This window comes from Cavia porcellus, unplaced genomic scaffold (genome assembly GCF_034190915.1).
Source record: "Cavia porcellus strain 051 isolate PalLab524CR breed Dunkin Hartley unplaced genomic scaffold, mCavPor4.1 scaffold_23, whole genome shotgun sequence".
In the NCBI taxonomy this organism is placed as follows: domain Eukaryota; kingdom Metazoa; phylum Chordata; class Mammalia; order Rodentia; family Caviidae; genus Cavia; species Cavia porcellus.
In genome coordinates, this window is record NW_026947506.1 from 26,352,475 (window position 1) to 26,370,321 (window position 17,847).

The following is a 17,847-nucleotide window of genomic DNA, read 5'->3' on the forward strand; positions in this document are numbered from 1 at the left end:
CACATTGATCATGGGGAATTTAGACGTGTACATATGACCTCTAAATTCTTTTTCTCCCTTCTCTTCTTTTCCCTCCAACCCTTCTTCCCTTCCCCAATTGCAAAAGCTCTATTTCTGTTATTTTCCTGCTATTCTTTTTTTCCTTTAAATCTCTTCCTTTCCTTCCATTCTCCTCCCTTCATCTCTTGATCCCTTTCATGTTTCAAAAAGTTCTTCTTACTTTCTAATATCTGGTCTCTATTTTGCTCCTTATTTATATTTCTCATGCAAGAGAAACATGCATATCCATGTATATAGCAGCACACTTTATAATAACTAAACCTTGGAAGGGCTCCTATGTTCAGAAATAGATGAATGGATAGAAAAAATGTGGTATTTATGTCCACTGGAGAGCTGCCCTGCCATAAAGATGGAAGGGCACATTTTTATCCTTACCTTCTCTTCTTGTTCTCTGCTTCCTGGCTGCTGTATAGGAGGAGGAGCCTTCCTCCCCCAGGCCCTTACACTGTAAGTGTTTCTTTGGATGCAATCTCCTGAACCATGATGCAAATTCAACCTTTCTTCCTTTAATTTGTAGACGTTGGGTATTGTGTTTCAGGAAATGGAAAGTGACCAACACCCGGACAGTAATTATTGGTTAAAAATGTATGGTTTATTTGCATTTACCCTTAAAGGATGAAATGTTTTTGGGTTTTAGAAGTAGAAGACTCTTGCCTGAAATCTTTGTCTTTGCTTCATTCAGTGAACCTTGAAATCCCAAACAGCTCATTGGGAACCAGCGTCCCTCACTTTGTCAGGAAATTCTTAGCAACATAGCAGTACATTTCACAAGTGGTAGAATCACCTGTAATTACTCCTATCAATGGTTGTGTTCACTAAACGGAATCACAGTAGCATCAACCCTGGGAGGAGAGCTCACTCTTGCCAGGATAGCTCTGGAACATATTACAGGTTTGTTATTTATAGAACATTTTCCTCCTGTTGTACTTTTATCTGAAATAGACATGATTCCAGGTCATGTATTTGAGCAAAAAAAATAAAGTTTTCAGGGTTGAGGAAGTGTGAAAAAATAAAATGTTTAAATTATGCTAATATGGATGTATCAGAGCTTTTTAATATTGCAGTGGTCAAAATATCTGAAATGCCACGTTGTGCCATGTTGTTTAGACAACAGGATGCTATTAAGTATGCGATGAGTTGTGCCTGGTGGTGAGTACCTGTAATCCCAGCATCACAAGAGGCTGAGGCAGGAGGATTGAATGGTTTAAACCCAGCCTGGGCAACACAATGACTTAGTGAGACCTTGTCTCAAAATCTAAAAATAAAAGCACAAGAAGAGACCAACAAAGCTGGGAGTGAAGCTCCTTGCAAAGGCCCTTGGTTCGATCTCTACTCTCCAAAAGAAAAACCCACGGTGGCTTGAAGTTTGTTGTCTTCTTGTGCGTGTATTTGTACTCCTTGGGAGGCTTCTTTTAGGGCGATGCAAGAAGTCTGCAGGGTACCAGGTTAATCTTTAGTTTGTTAGGCCATGGGTAGGGCTGTTAAATGGTAAGAAGGGAAAGTGTTCCATTCTGGATGAAGACAAGCAGCAGTCTTATATAAATACAGCAAACCAGGCAGACGGAATCATGGTGACATTTCAGCAAAGTGTGTGTAAGGGAAGTCCCCCCAGAAGTTGTGGCCTCATGTGACACCTCTAACAGAGGGTGACCGATCTGTGGTACAAGAGAGCAATACAGAGGTAGAGTTGATGACAACATTTCCTTTAATGAAGTATATTAAGGTAAGAGGTGACACATGGAGGTCTGTGCTTTACCAGAAATCTCCCTACTAATAACTTTTGCTATTAAAAAGATGCATCTGATTCCACGCATACGTTTTGACATAGCACGATCACAAAAGAGGATTTCCAGAACTGCTTCAGAAAATGGTGAGAATAATGGGATCAGTGTGTTTAAAGCAGGGGGTGGGTATTTGAAGGTGACTCATAGCAATGTGTCTTTTACTGTAGTACATTTTAAAATATTTAAACATTTACTATAATTTTAGATCACCCTATATCTCCTTGTCACTGTGTGTGTCCCACCTTGCCTCCATAGTCACTGTTTGTCTTGTACATTGTCTGCCTCTTTACTCATTCAATATTAAAGTTCCTTGTACTGCCATTTAGTCCTAATTCTTGGCAGTAAAATATGGATTGAGAGTCTGACATGCCCTGAGTCCAATTCTAATCTGAACCTGAAACTGCCCTAAATAATTGAAGATGTGCCATAAATATTTGTTGACTTATGCAGTATTTGCAGTCTTCAGATAATGTTACATACTTCTACAAATTTACATACTTCTATGAATGTTTTTCTTATCCTTGAATCTCAATTTATAGTCTCTGCTTTGCAGTTGTTAACATTTTTAGTGTACTCCATTATGTTTTGGAGAAGGTTCACTCTTTTCTGATGTGAAAATCACCTTTACTACAAAGTGTATTATATTGTACTTATATTATTAAATATAGGTTAATACATTTAATTTATATCAGTAAATTGCTTCTTAGAGAATTGTGGGATTTGTTCCCTGAATTTACACTGGGTTTCTACTGACATTTAAATTCAGTGAGCACACAGTAAGAGAATTAGTATGTGTCTGTATGTCTAGAAGTAAATTTTACCTAGAGGTACTCTTAATTTTAGACTCTGTGGTAATTCTCATATATCAAAAAATAACTTAGTGTGCAAATATCTCACAACACTATGTTATACTGATACCAACTTACAAAGTGCTTTTTAAATTACTTAACAGGTGTTATTTTGGAGAGGTCTGTGTAGAACAAAAGTTTGGAACTACTTACACATCCGTGGATCAGACAGTATCAGCTATCTTCTGTGTGCCAAGAACAGACCAAGACTATCTGGAAACCACAGTGAACCAGAAAGACCAGGTCACTGCCACTGCAGGTCTTACATTCCATGACTATAAAGAGAATACAAGGTTTGAGTAGATTGTACTATCCTCTGGAAAATGCCAAGAGCTATGGGAAACAAGTAAGGAATAAATAGAGAAAGATATTGGGAGGCTTAAAGAGAGCAGACTTCAAGTTTTGTTTTAAAGGGAAAGAAAGATGGCAACACCAGGAATGGGAAATGAGGTCAAGAAAACATTTTTTAAATTTAGTCCAGAAAGAAAGTATGATGATCCAGCAGAGAAAATAGCAGTTCTTTTTCTTTGAGTAGGCAGGAGGTGGGGGTGTGGGCCATAACTGGAGTGACTGGCTTGAGCTAGGAGAAGGGTTTTTTATGTCAGGTTGTTGCAGGAAAAATGGAATTAACAGTAGCCAGGAGCTCAGGAGAAGAAAGGAAACTTCACTGGTGCTGGCAGACCCCAGAGGAATAATCTCCAAAGTCTGAGATGAGGTTTCCAGAAAGTTTGTCTTTTTATAAGTTGGCAAACAGAAGTTACACGAATGAGATAAGTTGTTGCTGAAGGCTGTGGTGCAACAGGTATCTTGTGATGAGCATAATTGTGTGTAACAAGTTGGGTTTTTTTTTTTTAGCACATTCACAGAAGTTTCAATTTGATGACAGATCGTGCAATTTAGCAGAGTTCAGTGGCAGAGAACAGATTGACTGCAGTTTTATTTAACAACATGGCTGTAGTTAGGTCAGGATTTCTGCTTCGAGGAAACAGGTGAAAGGGAGAGAATGGCCTCGCTGTGAAGGTGATAGCACTGTCCCCTGACTCAGTGCATAGTTACTGAGGACCTACCACAGGGCATTGTACAGGCACTGGGAAAAGTGAAGAGTTGTTCAGGCACAACTCCTGTCTGCATCACACTTGCACTCCGGAATACAGAAGTCTTCTTTCTTTTGAAGGAGTTAAAGTAGTGGGAGAAAGCAACAGAATCTTTACATGAGGCTACGGTGTTTCCATCATCATGGCATCATGGGGTGTACTACTTTCTTCAATTTAGTGTATGCGTATACTCTTCCTTTAATTGATATTCTTAGAAAAAGAGAGTTCTGTATCTTCACAGGATCCCCACAGGATCTTCCTTCATGATCCAGATTCACTGACCAATGTTAATGACAAGGATCATGTTCCATGTGCTTCTCACCTAGTACACCAGACAGTTAAGAAATGTTTGTGATTGACTATGAGGTTCTAGGTTAACTGATTTATATGTAGCTACATTCACATTGTGACAAAAAAAAAAACAAATAATTTTTGTTACTCAACTGTTAAGGCAATCTCTCTTCTTTGTAATATTTTCTTTATGGGGAAGATGTGTTTTGTATAATCTTGATTAAGAGTATTGTTTGTAATACATATAAATTACTCTGAATAACAGTACAAATAACTTCTAGTAAGGACGGTTAGACAGTGGGTACAGGAGGTATTAAAGGAATGTATTGGCCCTTGTTTTTAAACCTTTTCTGCATTTCTCTGTCAGCTCATTATTTCATTGTCAACATATCCATTAAATCTCCTTGCTTTCTGCAAAAGGAGCCAGCCTACTTCATGGATGGGCAGAGTTGCTGTCCATGGTGCTGAACAGGAGAAGGGAAAACCTTGTGGAAGAGCCTATTCATCTGTTAACCTCTTTCCTCTTATTTATTCCATTGCATTAACAAGAAGGTCTTCAGTTCTGACACTTTTAAATCAGAAGCTTGTAACCAAACTAAAGGTTGACCCAGTCAAACTACAGATATTTGAAGCATGATTGTGCCATTACCTGTGGAGCTGGTTGCTAATCTATGTAATTGCTGCTAGAAGGGGCTCTTGTTTCTCTGAAGGTTTGCTTTGATCTGTCCTATTCTGTTACCTACCTTTGATTGTTTCCTTACCTTGCAATATTAATTAACCATGCCACCTGGGGAGGGTTTACTTTCCCATTCTTCAGCATTCGTTTAGAGATGGAATTTGTGCATCTCCCAGTTCCCTGCATGAAGTGAGCTTATTATCTAGTTTGGAATCTGCTTTCTAAATGGGCCCAGATGGACTGTACCATCCCAGTAATGGGATATAGAGAATTAGCCATGTCTCTCATGCAGGTCTATGGAGACTCTTAAATGATTGTGAACATCTGCATAAATGAACTGCCCTTGGTTTTCAGATCTGTATGGGTTTTATTGTTTTTCATCGACTGTGATTCTCTCTTGTAAATCATACTGTAAGCAATGTGTTTGAGTTTTTGCCATTGGAATACTAATCTAAATGCAAAAGGTGTGTTAGCAGGAATGTCTTATGGTTGAGCCTGCTGTATGCTTAAGTGTTTTTTTTTTTCAAGCAGTGTCATCCTAGAACTACAAACTAGAATATACATGGTAAGTGTTTGCTAAGTGATGCAAAGCAAACAACTGTAATAGAGGTTTCCTGTAAGCATCACTTGGAGTTTTGTTTTCATTCTTCCATCTGGCACCATGGACAATGACTCCACATTTCTATGAAGTAAGGGCTCAATTACAGTTAAAAATACAGATTCCTAGCTGTGTGTAGTGACAGTGGCTGAGAGGCTGAGGCTGGAGGATCTCAAGTTGTTGCCAGCCTGGGCAATTTAGTGAGATCTAATCTCAAACTTTTATATAGATGTAGCTCAGTCTAAATGCCCTGTGTTCAGTCCCCATTACTGCATTTAATAAACAGATTTTTAAAAACCTCCCAGGTTTCTGGGTCTTTCTCTAGACTTTTGAGTCAGATCATTCCTTTGTGCCTCTAAAGAGTCATCCCTTGAGGCAAAACTTGGATATAGGCTTGACATCACAGACACAGTAAAGATAATGGTTTCCCTAGTTGTATAGCTATTTGAATGTTTCCATGTCTATTACTGATAACAATCTTCCAAAGAGCTCTATAATTTCTCAGACATGCAAGCCCCATCTGACCATCTTTGACAAAAAAGCAGCGGCAAAGTGTATTTATTAAAGACGTTCTTCAAGTCTGGCTCTGGCATTTATAAAATGTTTGATAACTTCATTCTTGATTCTCCTAGTGATGCATAATTACCATTGTATTTTTCCAACGAGAAAACTGAGTATAAGTCATAAAAGTTTTTATTTTGGGAGTGAGCTTGATTATTCTTTTGGCTCTTGGTATTCATGTTAGAATTCTCATTCCCCTAGAAAGAAATTTATCATATTGGCTTGATTTTTATCATGTCCATTGTTAAGTAGATAAATTGTTACAGTGTCTTCTAGGACCATCTGATACTGCAATATTTAAAGCTATAAAAAATCTTTCTGGAAAACTTGACTGTGTTTGGTACTTAGAAGTACAAATGAAAAATGAAACAGCCTTATATTCCCACGGAGCTTGTCTTAGGGAGGTTTGTATATTCTTCAAGAAGATATTGTTTTGCATTGTGTTGCAAAACTGAGCTCCAGCAAATGTTGGTGAAGTCCTACTTTTGGCACAGATGGTCATTTTAAAAAGTAACAGGTAGAATAGTGATAGTGACATATGGCCTGTGCCCAGAGCTGAACAAGTGCCAGGTAATCTGCTGACCCTTTATGTGGGTTGCTGCCCTCAGCCTTCATGATGAGTCCTGTGATTATGTTCATCTTAGAGATGAGGACTAGAATCTCTTAACTCTTCCCCAGTGCTGCACAGTTAGTGTTGACAGAGATTATATTTTAGAGGCAGACAGTGAGAAGAGGTACATGGAACATACTCTGTGGATTCGTGAGCTTTTGAGAAAAACAAGTGAATATTTTGGTATCTTTTATTTATAGATGGGGACTGTATCCAAGAATGGTGCCCATAGTTACAGGTCTTTATTGATCAGCAGTTGATTCTTCTTGGACAACCTCATCTATCATCTGCAGCTGTGTCTTTACTGCCTGGGGATACAGGAATGTCCAGAGAAGTGGCCACACACATGGGCTCTTGAGGCACAGGGCTGAACTGGTGCAGACTGCCTGGATTCTAGCACAGGCCTTCTGTGTAGCAGATATGTGACTTGGGATAAGTCCTCAGCCTCTGGGCCTTGGTTTCCCTTTTGTGAAAAGATGCTGACTCCAGTGAGTGTTTTGAAGCACTTAAGAGAGCTGTGACACTTGGGACCATTGCTGGAGCACAGTGGCCACTCAGTGAGTACTAGGCTTTGGGATTCTATTGCCATATTAGATTGAGGACTTCCCTCGGGGACACTGTTTAATCATGGGCTGAACTGTGTTCCTCGAAATACATATGTTGAAATCCTTATCTCCATTATCTCAAAGTGTAGCTATACTTGGAGACAAGGCTTTTATTTTTTTTTTATTTAAGGAGAAAAAGGGAAAAAACAGAGAAAGGGTACAAGTAATACAAAATTAAAAAATAAACAGTAAGAAATCACTAGCTAATAGATTACATATTCTCATCTTAGAAATAGTTGTTCAAGTTACAAAATTGAAGCATATAAAGTGTACTTTTCAAACAGTGAGAGTGCAAACAGTTTTGTTCAGTGATCCAAAAAACACTCAGTAATATGGTTATCTATCTTATACACTTAAACATATATACAGTTATAACCTTTAGAGCACTTTTTTTCTTTTCTTTTGTACCATGACAATTACACATTTTGGGTTTCATTACTCCCACAGTTCTTATTACTTTTTTTGAAGAGAGTAAAGCCAAATGCAACATATCAGAACAGAGTCAGTCAAATCAAAAGGATGGACATAATAGATAATGTAAAAACAAAATATAAGGTGATCAACAATGGTTAACATACTGCCTCTTGCTATTTTAAGAAGAATTGGCAGTTATAATAAAATTGAACTAAACAGTAAAGAATAAAACCAAAGCATTGGAGACATTACAGGATTTTAAAAGAAAATAATAGTCAACCGGCATGGGCGTCGTAATGATTCTTATTGTCTTCACAGTTATGCCTATACTTTTGAACTTCGTACTATCAAGCAAAGCAGAATAGAGGAAAATCAATCAAAACAAGATGGTGAGGGCAATACAGGATTTCAAATTAAGTTAATAGGAAATCAAAGTAGGTTACTATAATGTATCCTGCTATTTTTTTATTTTTCCCTTAATTAAAAAAATGAAAAAAGTAAATAATTTTAAAAAAAAGGGGATTGAGATAAAAGAGAGCATAACAACAGAACAGCGCAGGCCAAATCATAACCATTTAAGCAAAATAGTGTTTCACCACAAGATATCCTGACATAAAAATAGTTACCATAGTGTCTCTTTCCTTGAAATCTTTGAGTATAACTTCTTATACGAGACAAGGCTTTTAAAGAAGATGTTAACTTAACATGAGGGCATTGAGGTAGCCCCTGATCCCATATGACCTTTGCCTCGTAGAAGAAGGAGAGACAAAAAGCCACGTGAGGACACAGTGAGAAAGTGTCCATTTGTGAGCAAAGGAGAGAGGCCTCTGAGGAGACCAAACTTGCCGGCTCCTTGGTCCTGGGCTTCCTGCTTCCATAACTGTGAGGAGGTCAATGTCCCTTTTTGAAAGATATCTAATCTGTGGCATTTTGTCTTAGCACCCATAGCAAGGTGACAGTGACAACATAAATGGCAGCTTAAGAATCATTCTGGAAGTTATATTGTGACTGGAGTTCTGCTAGACATGGCGCTGCCTTCCATCTCATTAACGCATCTCCAAACCAGAACGTGGCAGGAATCTTTGAGTGCTTTTATACCCTGCCCAATTGGTCGTGAAAGAATGCCACAGTCCCAGCTGCCATCCACACCTGCAGAAAGGGACACTGCGGATGAACCACAAGAAGAGGGGTGGTTGGGGTGAGATTCCTGTTGCATTTCCTTTGATCTCTGGCTTGGTCAGCTCTCCCCTAATGTAGTATAAACTGTGTTCTAGGTGTTAAGGGAAAGGTGAGCAGAAACTTAAATAGTGCCCCAGTATACAATATAAATTGTGTGGCCACACACACACCCAAACACATGCACACACACAAACAGGAAAAATGAAAAGGCTTTGAAAGAACCATGAATATAGTTACCTAAGAAGCTAAGAAGGCACAGTATATCTCCCAACTGGGGGCGGACTATATCCTGTGATGAGTTTAGTGGCCCTAACTAGGCAGTTCTGTTCTGTTACACGCAGTGGGTTAGCTTTGCCAAAAGATCTGAGCAGGACTCAGAGGGTACATAGGTATAAACTCAAATTAGTTGATGTAAGGAAAGTAAGTGGAAATACATGTATGGTGGTGCATGCCTGTAATCCCAGCACTCTGGGAGGCTAAGGCAAGAGGATTGCAAGTTGGAGCCCAGCATAAGCAACAAGGCGACCCTGTCTCAAAATGGAAAATAAAAGAGAGGAATGCAGCTCAGTGCAAAGGCCCTGGGTTTGATCTCCTGTTCTGCAAAACAAAAGGAGTGGAGAAATTATTCAGGTGATTATTAGCGAGCTTTCTAGTTTTGTTTTGTTAACAGTTAGCAAGTATATTTGATTTGGTTTTAAGATCCTAGATGTTCTTGGAGTAGTTGACAGGAGAGCTGAAGATCAGGCCACAAATCTTGGCTATAGTCATGGAACCTGAAATGTTCTTTTTGATGTTTTTCTCCTTTTCCCCCAAGTCTTCCCTAGCCTCCATAAACCCTGTACTGTGATTTCGAACATCTGCTTCTATTTCTTCTCTCTTCTCCATTAATATCTACCAAAAGCCATCCAAAACGCAGAGAAAATTGTTTTATAAAATCATTGCTGGGTTCTTAGTGACAACTCCTATTACTACAAAGAGCTCAAAGCAAGGAAATGGAAATATGAAATTAGCTTTTACCTTTCAAGCTCTTCTAATTTAACAGCTCCAGAATTCATCACAGGGCTCACCCCATTTCCCAGCACATCAAGAGCCCCTGTTGTGCTCAGTAGCCTAATGTCTTTGATCACAAGTGGGTTCGGATATTAAGTCTTATTAGTCATCTTTAGTCCAGGTGCTGATTACAGTCTCATTACAGTTCAGCTCCTTGATAATCTAATTTTCTTCTAAGCTTCAAAATGGATAGCTTCCAATCTTTATTAACATCACTTTCATGATTCAGTTAACTTGTCTGAAATATGAGAAATGGAGCCAGTTTTAATTTCAATGTTGCTTCAACCATTTTCAAGCACCAAAATGTCAGCAGAGGCCAAAAATAATAACTTAATGATGAAGATGTCTGTAAGCCCACAGTCACAGAGGAGAGGACAGAACATGCCTTTGTGAAATCATAGCTTGGTGACATCTTCTCAGGTACCAGTTTCCTGAGCTACATCTGCAGCCCTTTTTAAATCTTTTAAATTTTGGGATGGGGTCTTACTAAGTTGTTAAGTTGCCTAGGCTGGGTTTCAACTTGCGATCCTGCTGCCTGTGGGATTACAGGCATGCATACCAAGCCTGGCTGTTTCACAGGTATTAAACACCTATTACCTTGAGGTATTGCGAGGCATGCATAAACTCACTGAAGATAGATCCAGGATTTGGGTGTACAGGACGGTCAGGCCACGGTCATACATAGCCCTACTCAGACATGTTCTGCGCATGGCATGAATGTATGTGGAAATAGTATTCCTGCCTCTAGCATGCTGGCTGTGGCTATTGTTGAGTTCATGAGAGATCATTCCTTTTTTAACCCACAATTTCATCAAATTAATGGCTTAATTGAGGCTTCTTTCTTCAGGGCAGAAATAACTGAAGTAAAGGTAAGCTATCAAAATTATTCCTCATTGGTCTGGAATTCACAGGCATGAATATTTAAGTGACATTTCACACTTTAGAATTTAGTGAATCAAAACAACACACAACTCGATTCATTAATGATCCTTACAAATACCAGCTGCTCAGAGCACGCTGTCTGGAAACCTCTCCTTCCACCTACACTGAGCCTCCTGAAATATATGCACATAATTAAGGAACTGTTGTGGATCAACCTGATGCCAAACAATTCGGAAACCCAGGTTGCAGTATGGTTTCTTCGTGTTGCGTAAGAAAGATCTCTGAAACATCTTTTGCTAATGTGCCAGCTGTACTGTTTCACTATTCAACTGGATTTTGAATTTCATTCTAATCCATAGCGGGAGATGCCACAGTGAGAGGCACCCACTGGAGTAATAAAACAAAGGAACCAGCTTCAACGTTTCACTCAACAAGGGAATGAACAGACTTTTGACTGGAGATCGTGATTTTTAGACCATTGTAAAGTGTTCTGTTTTGTTTCCCAGCAGTACTGGGGGTTGAACCCAGGGACTTTACACTATGCAAGATGCAAAAATTTTTAATTTTGTGTTTTTTTTTTTTTTTTGTCTTTTTCATTTTTATCGGTACTAGGGATCGAACTCACGACTGCCTGCTTGCAAGGCAGGCGCTTATGCCACTGAGCTAAATCCCCAGCCCCCAAAATTTTAAATTTTGAAGAAGCTAAGTTGCCCAGGCTGAGCTCAACGTTGAGATCCTCCTGCCTCAACTTCCATAGTGCAGGATATTATAGGTGTATGTGGCCATATCCAGCTGGTCTATTAAACTGTGGTGTCTCCATAATGAGACCTAAAATGACCTGGCTTGTCTTCCAGGAGAGCTGTGAAGCAGGCAGCTGGGAGAAGTTCATCCTTCTCTCCCTCATCTTGGGAGTGCCTGGGGAGCCCATGGGAGGCATGGGTGATTTGCTTTAATGAGGACAGGAAAGCACTCCAGCTACCTCAAGCTGTATGAGAGGAAAGTGAACCTGGTGGACCAGCTGGGCTTCAGTATTGGCAGCTTTCAACACAGATAAATGAAGCCATTGCAAAAATTAAAGACACTGGAGCCGGGTCATTTTGCTATAGTACATAGCAGGGCAAGGAGTTTTGTAGGCAGAAGATCTTTTTTGGATCTTGTCCAAAAAGTATTGCTAGGCAATTCAGATAGCTTAATTATAATAGCCTCTCTGGCTCTCCTGTTGCTGTGATCAAGAGAGAGAATAACAATTTGAATTCTCATCTTGATGAGAATGGCACAAAGAAATTGAAGGAAAAACACAGGAATATAATCTCAAGGATAGAGAGCATTGGATATGCTTTCTGCAAACATGCACACACATGGAGACACACACTACATAATTCAAGGCTGAATTTTTGAAATGATACTTTTCAGGGGAATTTGGAGTGAACTTCACATTCAGTGAAATCTGAGCAGAGTTATATGAATTTGTTGATTTAAATCAAAGAGACCAGGTGTTGTATGCTGGGATAGGTGAATTTACAGAGGAAACATTAAAGGAAATAGAGGGATCATTAGGAAAGGATGGGGAAAGCAAACACCAGGATGACGAGATGTGACACAGACAAACCAAGGAAGAGCCTTTCCCAGGCACTGGAGCTTCTTAGGGGTATTCAGTGTGGCTGAAATACAGGGAAAGCAGTAAGCAGGATAAGGAAAATGAAGAAGAGAAAAAACCTAGGATATGCTATTATAGACTGGTAAGGTTAATTCTAGAGGGAGCTGTGATGGTATGTATTCTTTTCGGAGAAAAAAATTAAAGCTTAGAGGTTCATGGTTCTCCCTAGGTCACACAGCTAACTAACAGCATAGACCCTGCTGTATGTAACAGATGAAGAACAACTCCAGATATATACTATCGTGAACCAGGAACTATTCATTTACCAGACTTGTGGCTCACACAGAATTATGATGTTAAGGAAATTTTGTTGTGTAATAGGTTTTTTGTAGAAGAAACCACTCCCAGCATGTTGTAGGCGAAGAATTTCTCTTTGTAGCATTTTATCTCTACTTTTTTGATTCCTACAAAAATTTTGTTAAAATTCAATATAGTTATGACTGCATGATTTATGAGTCCTTCATCCTCATGAGGAAATTAAAGATTTTTAATAATAGGGAAAGAAGGCAGTCTTTTAAATTAGCCTCTAGCTTATCTACTTAACTTAAACTCACCTAGTTAAGCCATTTTTAAAATTGGAAAAGTTTTCACTCATATAAAAAAGCTCTTCTGAGATTCTTATTTCATTTCTTTAAAGCCATTATTTTTCCCTTAAGTAAGACGAATTCAACCTCAATCATTTTTTTTTTTTTGTCTTTTTCCTTTTTTTTTTTTTACTTTGGAAAGAAGAGGTAATGACTTAATTGTGGACTTCATTTGACTTACTTTGTTCCTTGGATATTTGGGAAATGCATGCTCTTTCCTGCTACCTTTTTTTGTTTGTTTTGTTTTGTTTTTACTATTTCTAGGTATTCTGAAGACTCCTGGTGATCCTGAGCCATGCATTTTCATGGTGGGCCTTGCATACTGCCTGAGGGCAACCAAGTAGGAAGTGAACCTTGTCTTAGCTCAGATTTTTAGGTGGAAGGACCATGCACAACACAGCAGACAGCTGAAAGGTGGAATGATGAAATGTCTGTGAAATTCTGGGACTCATCTCTTTCATTCTACTTCATAATGGGTGGTTCAGTGGTTGTATCAGTGAGCTTCCCCATTGCTGGCACACAGTATCTAACACAACTTAAAGAAGGAAAGATTTAGCTTCAAGGGGTTAAGTCCATGGCAGCCTAGTTTCGAGGCAGAATTATCATGGTGGGAGGGAATGGTGGAGCAAATATTCCCAATTCACAGCCACTGGGAAGCAGAACAGGGAAACAGCACCAGGGAGAGAAAGGGATTAAGGACTATATATAGTGCCCAAAATCATGTCTTTGTGATCTATTTAGACATACTCAGAAATGTGCTTTACTAATTTCCTTTTTTAAACCGACTAAATTGAGACAGTTAAGTTTAATTATCACGATGACTGTAAAATAATGGTATTTCTCCTACTTGCTCCCCTCCACCTCAATAAAATGATGTTCCTGAGAGAATTTTTAGGTTTGTGTGTTGGCTGCATGTGCTCTAGCACTTCTAGGTCTATACTGCGATAGTTTGAGAAATGGGACTTTGAAAGAATTCAAACCATCCTAATTGGACCATTGAAAGCATGCACTTCGAATTGCTCTATCCTGGAAAGTCATGTATCAGTTTTCAGAGACAGTGGGCTCTAAATTGTCTGCCATCTGATGGGACAGATGGTTCTGAGGCTTGGCTTCTCTCCCTTTCTCAGTTCTAGTCCATTTCTTCCCATCACTCAGGCTTCTATTGTGTAACCATCTGTTTTGTTTTTACTCTTCCCAATTTGATTTCTTTTCTGAAACATTTCTGTAAATGCATTTAGTGCTTTTCTGCTCTTCAAAGCCAGTGGGCTTTTTGTTGTGGTTACTGTTGGATATCAACTTTCTCCACCTGTCATCTTGAAAATCTATTACAATTTTTTTTGTCTCCTATCATTGGTGGCACTTTGCCATCATAGTAGATTTCTGTGACTCAGAAAGACAAGAGAAACCTAGAGCTTTGATTTTAAATCATTTAGAGACCAGAGAAAGGAAGTCAGTTGTTCAAAACTCTGATGAGTGTTTATTTTTCCACTGTGAGAACTCTTCTGGTTGAACTGGCATGCGACAGCAAATAAATGGTGACTTTTTGTTTGGTAGTAACTAAATTTTCTGAGTTGCAAAAATAGCCATAACTTGACTCAAATACAGATAGCCTTACCTGAAATTTATATATATTTCATAGAAATAATACCATTGTACCCTGTACTCTGCCAGTCCTATGTGGGTACTCTTAGAGGCAAACGTGGTTGAAAGGCAAATATTACTTTTGAGAGTTTCTTCATATTAATCATATTAATATTTCTTAATATGATGGACATTTTGCATCCCTAAAACACTCTAAATGTCTCTGCAGAGCTATGCAGTGTGATCAAAAACTATGATGAATGTTTAAATAAAACTAAAAATTATTATAATAAAAAATGCATTCTCGGGGCTGGGGTTTAGCTCAGCGGCATAAGCGCCTGCCTTGCAAGCAGGCAGTCGTGAGTTCGATCCTTGGTACCGATAAAAAGGAAAAAAAAAAAAATGCATTCTCACTAATGTCCCTTACAATCTTCCTCTTTGCTTTGACCAAACTTATCCCATTATTCTTACCACTTTCTGAAGCAGTTCTGGATGTCCTTTTCTGTGAGTATCTTTTCACAGATGCCTTAACATACCGAATTGATTAAAAAAGTTAATGGCAGTTTCTATCAATTAAAAACATTGATGTGTGTCTTCATCTAACTTGGTCACTGGATCTGGTGCAATAAAATACTTGCTCTTCCTTAAAGTCAAAATGAGCATGAAAGGTAAAGGTTTAGAATTGATTGAGAACATTCGGCCACAGTAGCACAGCAAAAAGGACTTCCAGAGCTGCTTCAGAGTGGCGAGAACCATAGGATAAGTGTGTTCAAAGAAAGGGGAAGACTTTGAGAGGGATTCATTGCAGTGTGTCTTTTACTCTAGTAAATTTTAAAATTTCAACCTTCACCATAAATTTAGATCACACCTCATATTTGGCTTTGGACCTTCTAGATCTTGATTTTTTTTTGTTTGTTTGTTTAGCTAATTCAGTTCTCCTATTACATTGTGACTTACTGAGGAAAGAGGTTCTTTCTGGGAAATTCTTGCAAGTACCTATTGAGTTGAATATGGCTATCGTAGTTATCTTATTGCTGAACTCAAGGGCGAGTCGTTCTGTCTGCAGTTTTGTTAAATGATTATACAGTAAAAATGCATGCAGTTGCAATGTTTTCAGCTGCAGTGGCATAGCAGATACTGTGGGCAGGGACATCCACCTTTCCCAGGTGCCACCTGGCTGGCTTCAGCTGCCATTTTTGGTGGCTGTCCTTGGCTACTGGAGGACTGTGTCCCCTATAGCATCCCCTGACCAGTGAGTGACAGGGATTGACACATAAATGCTCAGCTTCCTTCCCCTCATGCAGGGTATCTGTAGGGTTTTTGGGTGTCACTGTATGTGAATTCCCAGTTGTGACTGGGTTCCAGTTGTCCATAGAGGTTGGCTTGCTTAATAACACACCGTCTGATCTCGCTTCCCTTCCCTGCCTCCCCAGTTACTATTTCCCTTTACTGACTCTGAGTTAGCTAATCCAAGTCTCAACCAAAGCAAGTATTTATCTGTCAAAATTTATGACTTCACCAATTTCTCTATTTTTGGAAACATAATACAGATTGTAATGTATATAATTTAAAATGTGCCAAGAGCCACATTTAGAAGAGTGTAAAACATAGGCAAAAATAATTTTAAATTCATATGAAGTATGATCATTTTGACATATTATCAGTATGAAATGTATTAATGCGATGCTTTATTTTTTGTACTAAGTCTCTGAAACCTATTGTCTCTAAAATACCCTGACAGTGCAAAGCACAGTGATTGTAGTTTGTCCAGCCATTTGTGCTGTGCCCACATTGCTGTCATAATGAATGGAGGTGATCAATTCTGTTCTGTTGTTCCCCAAGCATCAAAATTGAAAGAACTTACTGCTTTTTAATTTGTGTTTTCCACTCTTAGCAAAATCTTCTTTGCTTTTTTCTGTTAAGCAGAATGAAATCTCCATGCATATCCTGACTGATGCACATGATTACCTTATTTAGTCTTTGTCCACATATTAAATCATGAATAGCCTCTGGAGACTATTAGGTAAGATGAGGGAAGTAAGAGGAGGCAAGACAGAGAAAAGGAGAAAACTATCAATATATGTTATGTGCATGTGTGATTATGCCATAATGAAACGCATTATTCTGTGTAATTAATATGCACTGATTTAAAAAAAGAATGAACCTTTGGCAACAAAATCTTTGGGCTTTATTGCTTCTTATGTGTTTGTGTGCAAAATGTAGACAGGATGTTTAGCCTCTCTGTGCTTGTGTGTTTTGCAGGCAGAGGGAACCAGACTTCAGCGTGAACTCCGAGGGTATTTAGCAGCAATCAAAGGTAATGTGTGTGTTGTTTACTGCTTGTTCCCAGGCACAGGTTGTTCTTGGAATTTGCAAGAGATGGGGTTGAGTGTTAATTCCAAAGCCATTTGGCTTTCTGGCAAGTAGGGTACTTGAACACAGGTGTTCACCCCACCCACCTCCAAATTCCCATTACAGTGACAATCAGGATTTAGGAGGATGAAATACATCTGGTTTCATGCTGGGGACTAAGAATAAATACCGCCCACATGGCACAGATTTCTAGGAAGGTTTGTTAGATAGAGTGAGCCTTAGACCTTGTGCAGGAAAAGCTGTTGCTGGCTTGCTTCCTGAGGGAGGACAATGTCCAAGGACACAACAAGCAAGACTCACTTGTAAGCCCCCTTGCTGCAGGGAAGAGGGGAGGAGACAGGGGCTGCAGAGGGTTCTGCTGGGCCTGCCTGTGACTTGCTCACAGTAGCTGTGTTTGCAGTCCTGTCCCTGTACGTCGCAGGGAACAGAAAGGGCCTGGCTTTGATTTATGGCCTTTGCCATGGAAAGCAAGGAATGAGGTCAGGGGAGGAGGGAGGAGGGCAGAGCTGGAAAGGTGTTCCACCTAAACCTGCTCTTCCTTGATCAGTGGATCACTGACCTCCCTGTCCCAGTCAGATCCAAGGGTACCTGCAAATCTGATGCTTCATCATTAGGCCGAATTTGTGATGCAGGGAAGGATGGATTCTCTTACAAGAGACTTGGGGAAAAATAGCCAAACAGAAAAAAGTGAGTCCCAAGGTCACACTTCATTCTCTTTTCCAATTCCAGGTATGTATAGTAGATACTTACACAGAAGAGCTCTCAGGGGCTGGGTAGTTAGCTCAGCGGCATAAGCACCTGCCTTGTGAGCAGGTGGTCGTGAGTTTGATCCCCGGCACCAGTAAAAAAAAAAAAATCAGCATGTAGAAAGAGTTCTCACTGTAAAGCACAGTAAGTAGATTTAGTCTCTAGTCTGAATAGACAGGATCTTTACAGGGTATCCCCAAAGGCAAAACCAGAAAGACTGAGGAATTTAGCTTCATAAAAATGCAAAACTTGC

At 39.3% G+C, this 17,847-nt stretch overlaps 1 protein-coding gene across 4 annotated transcripts in view; it reads left to right on the forward strand.

Annotated features, from left to right (window-relative positions):
• Positions 1–17,847, forward strand: part of Amph (amphiphysin) — a 211,326-nt gene that overhangs the window by 109,693 nt on the left and 83,786 nt on the right. For all 4 annotated transcript variants that reach the window (XM_063233940.1, XM_063233941.1, XM_063233942.1 and 1 more), the window contains exon 3: positions 16,737–16,791. In XM_063233940.1, the coding sequence (XP_063090010.1) occupies positions 16,737–16,791 (55 nt within the window). The remainder of the gene's footprint in view (positions 1–16,736; positions 16,792–17,847) is intronic.